Source organism: Antechinus flavipes, chromosome 3 (assembly GCF_016432865.1).
Source record: "Antechinus flavipes isolate AdamAnt ecotype Samford, QLD, Australia chromosome 3, AdamAnt_v2, whole genome shotgun sequence".
Classification (NCBI taxonomy): Eukaryota; Metazoa; Chordata; class Mammalia; order Dasyuromorphia; family Dasyuridae; genus Antechinus; species Antechinus flavipes.
The window spans coordinates 622742397-622756638 of NC_067400.1; the positions used below are offsets into that span (position 1 = coordinate 622742397).

At 35.7% G+C, this 14242-nt stretch overlaps 1 protein-coding gene across 1 annotated transcript; it reads left to right on the plus strand.

The window, feature by feature from the left end:
* Positions 1-10334: 10334 nt before the first annotated feature.
* LOC127556477 (olfactory receptor 2G6-like) lies at positions 10335-11276 on the plus strand. Its single transcript, XM_051989653.1, has one exon. The coding sequence runs from the start codon at positions 10335-10337 to the stop codon at positions 11274-11276; it is 942 nt and encodes a 313-aa protein (XP_051845613.1).
* The last annotated feature ends 2966 nt before the right edge of the window (positions 11277-14242 follow it).

A 14242-nucleotide genomic window follows, 5' to 3' on the forward strand; every position in this document is an offset into this window, starting at 1 on the left:
TAAGAATACAAGCCATTCTCCAACTGATAAATGGTCAAAGGACATGAATAAACAATTTTCAGGTGAAGAAATTAAAACCATCTTTAATCACATGAAAAAATGCTTTAAATCACTATTGATCAGAGAAATGCAAATTAAGACAGTTCTGAGGTATTACTACATATCCTTCAGATTGGCTAAGATTACAGGAAAAAGATAATGATAAATGTTAGAGTGTGGGAAAACTGGGACATTGACACATTGTTGGTGGAGTTGTTAACTGATCCAATCATTCTGGTAAACAATTTGGAACTATACCCAAATTGCTAACAGATTGTGCATACTCCTTGAGCCAGCAGTGTCTTTGCTTGATCTGTATCCAAAAGAGACCACAAAAAAGAGGAAAGGATGTATATGTGCAAAAATATTTTGTAGCAGCCCTTTTTGTAGTGGTAAAGAACTGGAAACTGAGTGGATGCCCATCAGCTGCAAAATGGCTGAATAAGTTATGGTATATGAATGTTACATTATTATTCTGTGAGAAATTTTCAGCAGGATGATTTCAGAAAAGTCTGGAGGGACTTGCATGAACTAAATGATGCTAAGTGAAGTGAGTGGAATTGAGAGAACATGGTACATAGAAACAGCAAGATTATGGGATGATCAATTCTGATGAACGTGACTCTTTTCAACAATGGGGGGATTCAGGACAATTCTAAAAGTCTTGTTATGCAGAGAGCCATCAGCATCCAGGAAGAGAATTGTAGCGATTGAATATAGATCAGAACATAATATTTTCACTTTTTTGTTGTTGTTTGCTTGCTTTTTTGTATTATTTCTTTTTTTTCTTTTTGATTTGATTTTTCTTGTTCAACATGATAAATGTGGAAACATGTATAGAGGAATCACGTATGTTTAACATATATTATTATTTGCTCTCTGGGGAGGGAGGGGGAAAGGAAGGGAGAAAAAATTGCAATATAATATTTTGCATGGGTGAATGTTGAAAACTATCTTTGCATATTTTGAAAAAATAAAAACTATTATTAAAAAATAGCTAATTGGAATAAAAACATAGATATAAAAGTTCACATTAAAAATAAATTCGAAGAAGTAGAAAGAAAATAACTTTTAAAACTATAGATGAGTGAAAAAGATTTCATGATCCTATAAAGGATAAAAAAGATGGGAAAAAATAATTATTTTTTCTTTGATTAAACAAAAAAGCTTTTGTATAAACAAAATCAATTTAGTTAAAATTAGAAGGGAAGCAGTCAACTTGAGAAATATCTTTGCAACAAGTTTCTCTGATAACTCAGAGCAGAATGTCTGGTTCTCTGGTACTAAAACAAAGGGAAAGAGCTTGAGTCCCCAACAGGAGTTGACAATAAATGAGGGAACTCAAGTTGGAAAGTTTTTATGTTCCCTGTGATGTAGAATATGACATCTGTTTAAGGTAAGGATTAGAGGATTGGAGGGCACTGAAAGTTTAAAGAGAGAGTGAAGAATTGCAATCATGAGAGAAAGATGATAGAGAGTTGAATGTAAAAATAAGAGCTTCCAATTTTTCATGTGCCTTATTTTTATTCTTCAAAGTGCTTCATTTATGCCTTATAGATAGGAACTGCTCAATAAATCAATGCCAGAATAGACAGCACATAACATATTATAAAGAACCATCAATGACAAGGACTATAAAAGCTCTCACATCCTTTCTACAGATGAATCTGGGAAGTTAATGACCAATTGTATAAAGTATGATCGGAACCCAGGCTCTCTGACCCCAAAGTGAGTGATATCTCCACTGTACTATGCTGTCTTTTAGAGTCAGAAGAACTGAATTCCACCATAAACCTTGATATTAAGGAGCTATTTGATATTTCATAGGTCACTGACCTCTTTACTCAACTTTGACATTTCCCAAGCTTAATAATTAGCATGAAGAAACGCATCAAGTTCTTTATGAGGTGGAGTGCTATATAAACTGTAGGATTATTTTACTTTTTTAAATGATTTCATGTATGAAAAATGTTTTTAGCTTTGTCTTCTTATAGAAGCCTTTAATTTTTCTAAAAATAATAAAATCTCAAATCTAAACAACCCCCATTTTTAATCATTTCCACAGAGAATCAGTTTCAGCCCTTTGACAATTTTTCTTCTTCCCAGTACACTTAAGTTTTCCCACATCATTTTTAAAAAGGTATAATGAGTAAACGTCATCCCAAAATTTTTTCATATTTAACCAAAAACAAATAGAAGCAGGTTTATTCTTATAGACTATATACATATAGTTATATTCTATAGAATAAGGTCTTGGCATAGGGTAGACTTGTATCTGTCAGTCCAAAAGGCTACCCCTTTTGAAAGGCTGAGGTCCAAAAAGTAGTTAGCTCTTATTCCCAAAGAAACTTCTCTCAAGACCAGCTATCCCCAGGGTATCATTTAGATCGTGATTAGTAAATAGGAACTCAGGGTCCCTGAAGTGTCCTCAACATAAATAATTCCTTTACCTAAATCTAGGCCCTTCATCCCTCTTGGCTTCCATTCCCTTGTTGTCTTCACTTATCAAAACAGTTTCAATTTGATTATAGACATTACTCTTCCTGGGAAAAAAACCAGTACTTTAGAATTCTCTTTATCATATATCAAACCAGACATGTAAATACATATGCCGGGATGCTCAATTAAGACAATGATGTATTAGATTCCCTCTAATTTTGATAGATTGGCTATAAGTTAGTACATTTGACTATTGATTCAAATAATCCAGGATCTACAGTGAGAAATAAAAAGAGAAGAACAGCCTTCCTGTGGTCAGTAGGTAAGATGGCATCAGATATTAATGATGGAAATTTAAAATTATTTTCCATATGGGTCTTAGAGAAGGGATGTTTTAAGAAGAGATATAGAGGGGCACTCTTGTGATTTTGAGTAAAGATGATCTTCAGCTCTACACTTCAAATTAAAAAATGTTTAATCCATACCTGCTCTACTTGGTGATATTGTAGGTGTTAAAAATCAAAAACAAAAACAACCCATGTTCTCAAGTATCTTACATTGTACTAGAGTAATGTAACATGTAGCCAGATAAGTTAGATAAGGGGGGATTAGGAGAGACAGAGAAAAACAAAAAGGGGCAATAGAAAGAAGAGAAAGAGGAGACAGAATGAGAGAGAAAAAAGAGAGAGAGACAGAAGAGAGGGAAGGAGGGAGAGAGAGAAAAAGAAGAGAGAGAAAGAGAGAGAGAGAAAAAGAAGAGAGAGAGAGAGAGAGAGAGAAAGAGAGAGAGAGAGAGAGAGAGAGAGAGAGAGAGAGAGAGAGAGAGAGAGAATCTGTTCTAAGAACTATGGGAATCAAAAATGGTTTCATATCAGAATTGATATCATCTGAATCCTGAAAGAGGCAAAGTGTTTCAAGATCCAAAGTTTAGGAACAATATGTTCCTCACATGGCAAAGACCCCTGAAAAGAAGTGGAAATCCAGGTTCAAAGAACAAGTAGATTTTGTGGTTAAGGATAACATAATTTTAAAATGTCATAAGCCTCAACAGATTGGCGTATATCAAATAGTTAAAGTTTTCCATACCATGCTAAGAAATTTTCTTTGTTTTATTCTGTCAAGAGCTATTTGGATATATATATATATATGAAACATCATCCATGGGCCATACAAAATTATCAACTTATAAAACTCAAGCAACGGGAAGCTGTTGCACCTGGCTTTCAACTTACCTGTGATTGCCTTAGCAAATGATTTCACAGCCCTTATGTGGCCTGTGAGTTGGATATTCCTCACCCCTATTCTAGAGTCAAGAGGGAGTCACTGTAGATTCCTTAGTATGGGAGTGTCAAGGCCCTTTTTGGGCCTCAGGAAAATTATTCTGAATAATAATTCAGCCGAATGGGCAGAATCAGGAAGCCAGGAGACCAGTTTGGATGCTGTTGTTTGGATGCTGATGAGATGTGACAAGAATAATGACCACATGAGTGCATGGGGGGAATGAACATGAGAGCTGTTGTGGCAGGAGAATGGATATTAACTGAAGGATGAATGATGAGGATGACTGTGACTTGTTAAGCAAGAGGAGTATCCTCAAAAAATAATAGGCAAGGCTCTAAGAGAAGTAGTTTTGGGGAGCAAGATAACAAATGTTGTTTCTTGGATATGTATTAAGAAAATCAACCAGTCAATAAACACTTATTAAGCAACTACTATGTACCAAGCATGGAACCGGTATCTAGGGATACAAAAAGAAACTACAGACAATGCCTGTTTTCAAGGATCTCAAAATCTAATGGGAGAAAACACAAATATATACAAACAAGATATATACTGGTTAAATGGGAAATAATTAACCGGAGAAAGACATTAGAATTAAAATGGGTTGGGAAAGATTCCATGTAGAAGATAGATCAAGGAAGCCAGGAGGCAGAAATGAAGAGGGAACATTCCAGATATGGGAGGCAAAAAGAGAAAATGCCAGGAACTTGGAAGTGTAGTGTCTTGTTTGTGGAATAGCAAAGAGGTCAGTGCCATTGGATTGAAGAACATTTAGACATGAGTAAGGTATAAAAAGAGTGGAAAGGTAGAATGGGTCTTAAAGAGGTTCAAGAGGGGTGGAGGGAGGGAGAGAGAGATTATTTGTGCAGTGGAGAGTCCTTCAGACCCTGTAGAAATCTAAAATTAATAGCAACCAACATTTATAAAACAACTTAAGGTTTGCTGAACACTCTACATAATGCTACCTCATTTGGTCCCAAGAACAACCCTATAATGTTATTATTCTAATTTTACAGATTAAAAAACTGAGGCTGAGAAAGTCTATGTGACTTGTCTAGGATCACACAGCTAATGAGTGTTTGAGGTAAGATTTGAATCTAGGTCATCCTAAGATCTCCCTGAATTCTAGTACCTTCCATCTATTCATTATTTCCAATTGTTCATATATGTATATTATATATATATACATATATAAATATATACATATATGTGTATGTGTTTCTGTTTGTATATATGATACATATCTATATCTATGTGTAATCCTATCTATTTTTGTATGTAACTTGGACATTATCTCCACCATTAGACTATGAGGTCTTCAAGAAAAAGTATGGATCTTTTTCTTTGTTTGCCCAGCCCTTAGCATATTGCCTGGCAAGTGGGCACTTAATAAATGTATAGCTGTTGATTGATCAATGCTGATTTAAAGTCCAATTCCCTATTCAGTGCTCCAATCTATCAGCTTACTTCCTCAAAAAATACTACCATCAAAAATATTCCTATGGAGGAGAACCTTGAATCTGTGTGTCAAAGACTCATGACCTGCAGTCAGGGATGTGGTAGTAATTAGCCATCTAAAATGTTGATCATTAAAGAACATTGAGGGCACCTGCATTTTAACAAATTATATGATGTTGATTAAATCTTCTCACTTTTCTGTGACTCATTTTCTCATCTGTAGCAAAAACATTTACTTTTTGTGGTGCCTTGCAATGGTACTTTAAAAAGTTCATTAAAATGACAGGTATTGTTTTGTATTAATTACATTGTGGCTAATATTAAAAACTAATTTACATTGATTTATGTGCCCTTCTGCAATAGGATTGAGTTTAATAATCACAAATGCCTTTTGTAACTCAATCAATCAATAAGTAATTATTAAATGCTCATTATGAAGGAGGAACAAGAAAGGGAGACAAATGAGGAAGAGGAGAAGATTTCATCTTTATTCTTTTCTTTCCTTTCCTTACTGGAGAAGAAAACAAGGAATATCCTCTGATTGGCAGAAGGAAAATCAACTTTTCTTTCCTTATCATTCATATTTTTCATCTCTTAAATCAATTTGTGAAATAACTTTTTTTTTCATTTTCTTCCATTCTTATCCCCATGTTTTTGACTTTTCCTAACCATTTTAGTCATGTCCAACTCTTCATAAGTCTATTTGGAGTTTTCTTGGCAGAGACAGTGAAGTAGTTTGCCATTTCCTATTCCGATTCATTTTACAGGTAAAGAAACTGAAGTGAATAGGTTACTTGATTTGTTCAGGATCAGTAAATGTCTGAGAATAGATTTGAACACCAATTTAACTGACTCCAGGCCCTAAACTCTATCCACTGTGCCAACCTAGCTACCTGTGGCAGAGCACTCTGAGCTCATATTAGTCTGATCTGCCACAGTCGGACACACTATACCTCAACTCTAACAAAGTGACATCATGTGGATCCTTTTTGAGAATGAAGGACAACAACTTGAAGATATTACTTGACATTGAAGGTTTCAGTTTCTTTATCTGTAAGATGGAGGTTGAACTACATAACCTCTAAATCTCTTGCAACTCTAAGTCCATGATCTTAGGCTGTAAGGGGAAAGAGAAGATAATGTTTGTAGGTTTCTTATGATGGAAAAGTCCTCGCACTTATGACTGAAAGATAGTGAATGCTGCTCACAGATGACAGATAATCAAATTGAGCACTTCAATTGTGTAGTTAAGAATAACATTTATTTTACACAGTTTGTGCTCTGTTCATAAGTGGGGTTAATGTCTAACGCAAGTTCTACATATTCCCTGGGAGTAATCCAATTAAGTAATCAATCAATCAGTCAATCAAAAACATTTTTATTAAACATCTACTGTGTGTCAGACACTAAGTTAGGTGTTGGGACTGCAGATGTAACATGCTTCTTCACACAGTGAAAGAGTTCCCAGTGGGCAAAAATTCTTGGGGGAAAGAATAGAAGCACAAGGGGCTACATTAGAAAGAGCTTGACTGTAGCTAGAAAGATTCAAGATAGCCCTGGAGGAAGAGCCAGTGAGTGGCACATGAATCTTCCAATCCTTTGGTAGAAGCAGTGGAAAAGGTAGACCAGAGCAATTCCTAATATTTGCATTGGCCGGGACTAAATAAAGATAAGAAATCTGAGAAGCATTGAATGAGAAGCTTCATTTTCTATAGGACACAGGTCTCTTTTGCTATATTTGCTTGCTCATTCAATCACTTGGGGATCCACAACTCTGGAACAAAAAGATGAGTTCTGCTATCCCTCTCAAGATCTGTGTAATCCAAGAATGTTAGGAAGACATGTTCAAATCCTAAATTCTGATATTAATTCAAATAATATTGAAATATTGACTAATTAAACACTGAGTACCAGTTCTTGGATAAAACATTAAAGGAAGAGATTCTAGGCAAAGAGATTTAAACAACTGCTTCACCAATGTCCATGAGTGGAAGCTTGTGTCCAAAGAAAAAGAATATATTGATTTTTTTAATATTGATTTTTATACAACTTCCCAAAGCATAGAGAATGCAGTCACTTAAAGCAAATCAGCAATCATAGCATAGATGGCTGGGATGCATTAGGGTTCCACCTTAATTCCCTTGAGCTACATGACTTGCTTTGAAAAGAAATTGTATCTGTAGTAGCAAGGGGCAAGTGAGAAAAGAAATCCAAGATCCTAAGGAAAGAGGAAATCTGGAAAAATTTCCAACTATACAAAATTGGGGATTAAAGTGATAGATGCTTTTTGCCTGTTTGCCTGCTTACCAACTCACCTAATGCTTACAAAAGTGAAATGATGTTAGTAATTAAGGGATTCACAATTGACCCAAGGTAGAAAGGTAGAGGTTACTCTTGAGATGACTTGGTCATTTTATCCCTATTTTGAAAGTGTGTAATTCTAATTTTGTTGTGTTCTATGGCACAGGGAGTTGTAATGAAATACAAACTCTCTACCAGGCTATGTGTGGAAAGATAAATCCCAGAAGATGTCATTCCCATGTGTCTGTGTGTGCTTGACTATCCTCATTGTAATTTTTAACAATGTGACTTTATATTCTTAAAAGACACATACTTTGATGAAAAGAAGGAAACAAGCATTTATTAAGTACCTACTTTATGCCAGCATTGAACTGAGCACTTTATACATATTATCTCATTTGATTCTAACAACAACCATGGGATGTAGATGCTATTATTCCCATTTTATAGCTAAGAAAATTGATGGTTGAGACAGATTAATGACTTTCCTAGAGTTATACAGTCAATAAAAGTCTGAGGTCATATTTGAACTTTGGTCTTTCTGATTCCAGCACAGTGCTCTGTACCATGGAGCTAGATACTTGTAGAGGATTTTGCCAAATAGGCAAAAAGAGAGTGTGATTTAAAAGATGCTGCTAATGATTCTACTCATATCAAGAGAGTGAGATGATTCAGAGAAGCAAGGAGACCTGCATTTAAGCTTAGTTATGAAGCTCATTTTAATAATCCACTCGCAATCTGATACCCTCTTTTTTGTAAGGTGAGGATAACCATACCTGCTCAGACTACTTCTTGTGGTTGTCATGGGGAATCAGAAGGAAGGGAAGATAATCAGGGATGATTCAGGGGAAATTGGATGAGGTTAGCCATTGTCTTTTAATTGTATCTCATTGATTAGAGTTGATTGGTTGAGTGGGACTGCTGGGAATGTGCACCATTAGCCCAAAGCAATGCCCTATGAAGGGCATAAAATACCATGGGATCAGAAAGATTGCTTCCTTCTTTGCCCACACTGTGATGAGCACTTTCATAATTATGATCAACTCATTTGATCTTCACAACAACCCTCTGAGATGAATGATAAAGTCTACAATAAAAAACAATTTAACTTAAAAAAGCAACTACATAAGGCTTCAGGAGGAAACTGGACCTTTCTGGAGATAGAAGAGAATTATATGAATTAACAATGGATTACTATAAAAACTTTAGAATTTTCTTCATTTGCTAAAGGTTGAAATGCCTGTAATGTATCTGATAAATTTATTGTTACTTCAAGTCTTTTTTATGTGATCTGGGAACCCTTTGACTCACATATGTAGAGATTAAAACATGAATTGTTGTAGAGGGCCAGGAGGTAAGAATCTATCCCAGGTCTTAAATCTTACTGTAACTTGACTCACCAACATCTCTTTTCTTTTATTAATAACAGAGACATGCTTGGAAATACTATAAATTGAAATTCTAGTGACTGAAACAAAATGCAAACACTACTCAACAGATTAAAGCTAAACCTTTGAACTTAGAATGGGAAAGAATGTCCACAAGGAGACTAAAGGTATTTGGGAGAGAGATATATGTATATTTGTGGCTCTAATCAATAAACTTTGAAGAGTCCATAAACAGGACTTCTCTACCTGGCCCTGATATGTTGTTACCTCCTTCATCTCACTACAGGAGCTAGACTCCAACAAATTGTATTGTTTAATTTTCCAGCAATAACTCTCAGTAAGAAGAAAATAAAAAGAAAATAGAATTTTTAGAGTCTATCCCTAGTATTAGATACTATCTGTATAAGCCCAGAACTTGGACTTTTGTGCCATAGGATACATTTTTATATCAAAACATTGTATTAATATTTATTATAATTATCACTTTTAGAGACATGACTAAATCAAGCAATTTGATAGCAGAGTATAAAGAACCCTTATTTCTTCTAAAAGCCATGGGCCCCAGAATGGTTGTCCCATTATACTAAATCCTTGAAATGGTGCTATACCTTAGTCAGTAAATCAGTGATTTGCCTAAATTTAACCAATATTTAAATGGAATATGACAGAATTCCCCCCCAAAAAAAAATCGAGTACATACTCTTTCAAAAAATGAACTGAAAGTTATTTCATTCAATCTAATAGCAATAAAACTGTATGCTCTTAAAACAAGGGAGAAATTCAGCATAGAATCTCTGTGTTTGTGTGTGTATGTCTGTCTGTCTGATTATTTCTCTTTCTTTATACACATCTATGCCACTAATTAAAAATCTTGTTTTGTCATTCATTTAGGTACTTGGACTATGGTCAAGTGACAGGTTTAATTGATGTCTCTTTTCACCACATGGGATTGCCTAATAAGAGAGTTGGGCATCTGTGTATCTGTGTCTATTTGTGTCCCAAGGCCTTGGGCTTTTAATCTAATCTCCATTCATGTCATAAATCAGGAAACTGAGGACAAGAAATGCAAAATGCCATGCCTCAGGAGCCATAGCTAATTCATGAAAGAACTGGCAATCGAATCCAGACTTCTTGACTTGCAGTACAGTGATACTTGTACTACAGCTTATTTCATGCTATTTGAAAGTCTTATAGAAAAACTCTTGGCCTGTGTTCCTCATTTCCTAAGACCTGATCTCTGAAAGTCATTGTTTTCACGTTTGTTGAAGAGCTATTGTACCTTCTAAAAGACCTTACAATAGCTAAGGATGTTTTCCTATTGAGAAAGAGTTGAGATTCATCAGCATTTATCTCATTGATCTCTTTCTACAAAGTACCAGCTCTATAACCTATCATTTGATTCCTGAGGAAGCAGAAAGCAGGAGATCAATGAAGCAAAACAATTCCCAGGAGGGCTTTGTTCTCTTGGGCTTCTCTGACAAGCCCCAGTTAGAGACTGTGCTCTTTGTGTTTATCTTGGTTTTCTACATCTTAAACCTGGTGGGGAACATGATCATCATATTAGTGTCCTGTCTCGACCCCAAACTGCACACCCCGATGTACTTCTTCCTTTCCAATCTGTCCTTTGTAGACCTCTCCTTGACCACTTGCATTGCCCCACAATTATTGGTCACCATGGGGGAAAAAGATAAGACCATGAGCTACAGTGGTTGTGTGGTCCAACTCTATGTGTCAATGGGTTTGGGATCCACTGAGTGCATTATTTTGGCTGTCATGGCCTATGACCGCTATGCAGCTGTCTGTCGCCCTCTCCACTATGCAGTCATCATGCATCCTCAACTCTGTCTGTCTCTGGCTGCCGTAGCATGGCTCAGTGGTCTCATTACCTCTCTGATCCAATGCTCTCTCACTATACAGCTGCCTAGGTGTGGTCATAACCAACTTGACCACATCTGTTGTGAGGTGCCAGTGTTGATCAGGCTGGCCTGTGTGGATACTACCTTCAATGAGGCTGAGCTTTTTGTAGCCAGTGTGGTCTTCCTTGTGGTACCTGTCTCTCTCATCCTGGTCTCCTATGGTTACATTGGTCAGGCCATATTGAAGATCAAATCAGCAAGCGGCCGTCGCAAAGCATTTGGGACTTGTTCTTCTCACTTGGTAGTTGTAATCATTTTCTATGGGACCATCATCTTCATGTATCTACAGCCAGTTAAAAGCAGGTCCAAAGACCAGGGAAAGTTTGTCTCCCTCTTCTACACTGTGGTCACGCCTCTCTTGAATCCCCTCATTTATACCCTAAGGAACAAGGATGTAAAGGGGGGATTAAGAAAGTTGGTACTAGGGAAGACTCTTGTGTCAGATAAGTTATGAGTATTAGGAACCAACTAAGAGGGTTCCAGTGATTTTCTCTTTATGTGTTGCTACCTTGCCCAATGCATATCTGCCTCTGTAGTTAATTAAAAGAACTGGGTGTGAAAAAAATAATCAGACATATATTTCAACAGATGGATCTTGTATATCTAGTAGTTTTCAGTCATTTGTGTTCCTTGTATGGAGGAGTTTTTCAAAGATGGCTTTTATATATCTTGAAATATTCATTCATTCCAGAATTGTCAAACTCTTTGTGAACCTATTTTGGGGATTTTTTTCAAAGATCCTAGAGTGGTTTGCTATTTCCTTCTCCAGTTCATTTTACAAATGAGGAAACTGAGGCAAACAGATTTAAGTGAGATGCCTAGAGTCACCCGCTTCTAAGTGTCAAGGCTAAATTTGAACTCATGTCTGCTTACTCCAAGGCTGGCAGTCTATCTATTGTGCCACCTACCTACCCTTTGTCTTGAGCACTGAGAAAGTGAGTTACTTACCTGGGGTCACTTAGCCAGAGGAGTACTCTAATCAAACAATGGCATCTTAATGAAATGACAGATAATAGTAATAAAACATGCTCCCATCAACTTGAGGAACATTTTCCACTATGTGCATATCCTCAGTTGGAAGAGTGAACAGATATCACATGACTGGAGAACACACATAAATGAGTATGCATGTAAGGAACATAAATATGGAAAGGTTCATATGCTAGAACACATGTGGAAGAACACATGTTCCTCCTTGTTACTGCGAAGGGACCTTTCTCTTCTGATGATTTCTTTGAGCTGCTGCCAATGGAGGTCTTCCAAACTATTGTTTTTTCTTGGTTTTGTTGGGTTTTTCCTCACGCTATGCAGTGTCTGCCAAATACATTACTTCTGTCACATGTTGGTGCTGGTTAGTTTTGCATAGCTGCTGGTCAATATAGCTTGGCTATGTTCATGCTAGTAATCCTTAGCACTGTTGCCTGAAGTTCCAATGTAGTTCCTCTCCAGTGCTAGCATCAGCTGCTGATTTTACTTGTCTCTCCATAGGAGGAGTGGACTCTTCCATGCCTCCTTAAAACCCAAGAGCTTTGCTGCCACAGCTGTTTCAGAAAAGTCTAAACATATCCAGTCACTGAATTTCATGAATGGAGAGGGAGTCTTCCATGACAAAATCAATTTCCATCAATTTTTCCTTAAAGCCATGAGTGGAGAGAATGAGATACATGTGAGATATATTATAGAAATATCATCAACAAGAAAGCATCTTAGTTTTGGGAGGTAAGAGAGAGGGGAAATTGAGCATCACTCTGAAGTTGAAAACACATCCCAAAAAACACTGAAACATTCCCAGAATAAAGTACACAGTAGACTCCCCAAAAATCATTAAATTGAGTTTCTTTGGTCCTACTTTCTTTATTCTTCAATACTTCATGTTTTCCTATGTGTATATGAATTCTCCATATTTGTCTGTCCTTAGAGAATAGTGATATTCCTTTGCATTCATATGCCAATATTTTTTCAACCACTTTTCATTCAATGGACACATTTTGCTTCCAGCTTTTTGTTAAAAATAATATGGCTAGCTTTTTCTTAATTTCTATGAATCTTTTATTTGCATAAATAAACTTCTAAGAGTATAGACCCAGTATTAAAATTCCAGAATCATTGGGCACGAACAAATATAATTTGATATTGTATTTCAGAATGGTTAAATCAGTTCACGACTTGGTAAGCAGAAGCTTAGAGTTCCCATCTTCCCACAATCTCTCCAACAATCTAAACTTTGGTCAGTTTGCTTGATGTCTATAAAAATCATAATCTGGGATCAATTTATTAGCAGTTTTATGAATGAGTAATCTTGAACATAAAAGCAGGGGATTCTCGATAATTCTGTCCATAGAAAAATATTCTTTCCTATTCTTTCACTATAATTTATGGCATAATGAACCTTAAGCTGACAGGTTTTTATCAACTGCATCTAGATTTCAGATGTCATCATTTTTGTAAGTATATAATCCAAAAATTACTTTTTTTCTACTCAATATTCCTTTGATATTCCTTTCAATCTAGTTGCAATGAATTCCTCTTTTATTATTGTCCATGAGCAACCCTTAATATTGCAAATGGGACCCAATCCAAGCATCTGGATGTAGCATTCTGTATTTTACACTCAGCACTTTCCTTACAAGTTGTATATTCTGTTTCTACTACATGTGGGAGCATGTAGATATATTAAACATACGTATATTATAGATATACTACATTTATGTCTCCATATATTTTATGCACACATGTATATGTATATACACATATAAGTATATATATATGTATATATATATGTATATATATTCAAATCTATATACATACCCTGCCAAATATGGACATTCATGTTCAATTCCCATTTTCTGGCTACCTGTTCTATGCTTATTTACATTTTTATAATGCAAATTGCAACTTTGATCATTAAAAAAATCTCTTCTATTCCTTGTGTGTTTATGAATTTTCTTTTGTTCATACTTGTGGATGATGTAACCTTTGATTCATGGTCCTCTGTGTTTAAACTTTTATTTAAAGTTATACCGTTTTTATATGCAAACAATTTATCCCTTTGAAATTTACTATGATAAATGGGGTAAGATGATTGTTTCAGTCTAACATATGCCAGGAAATGTGCATACAAAGAAAGATGAAAGCAGTCCCTGACTTCAAGGAGCTCACAATTTAATAGAGGGGACAGCATACAAGCAAATATATACAAACAAGCTATTTACAAAACAACAACAACAACAACAACAACAAAAGAAATAATTAAATTAGCAAAAACAAAGAATCAAGCAGCTGGGTGGTGCAATGATAGAGCACCAGGACTGAAGTCAGGAAGACCTGAATTTAAATATGGCCTCAGTCACTGACTAGTTGTAAGACTTGGAGGAAATCAATTAATTCTGTTTGCTTCAGTTTTAAAACGAGCTAGAGAAG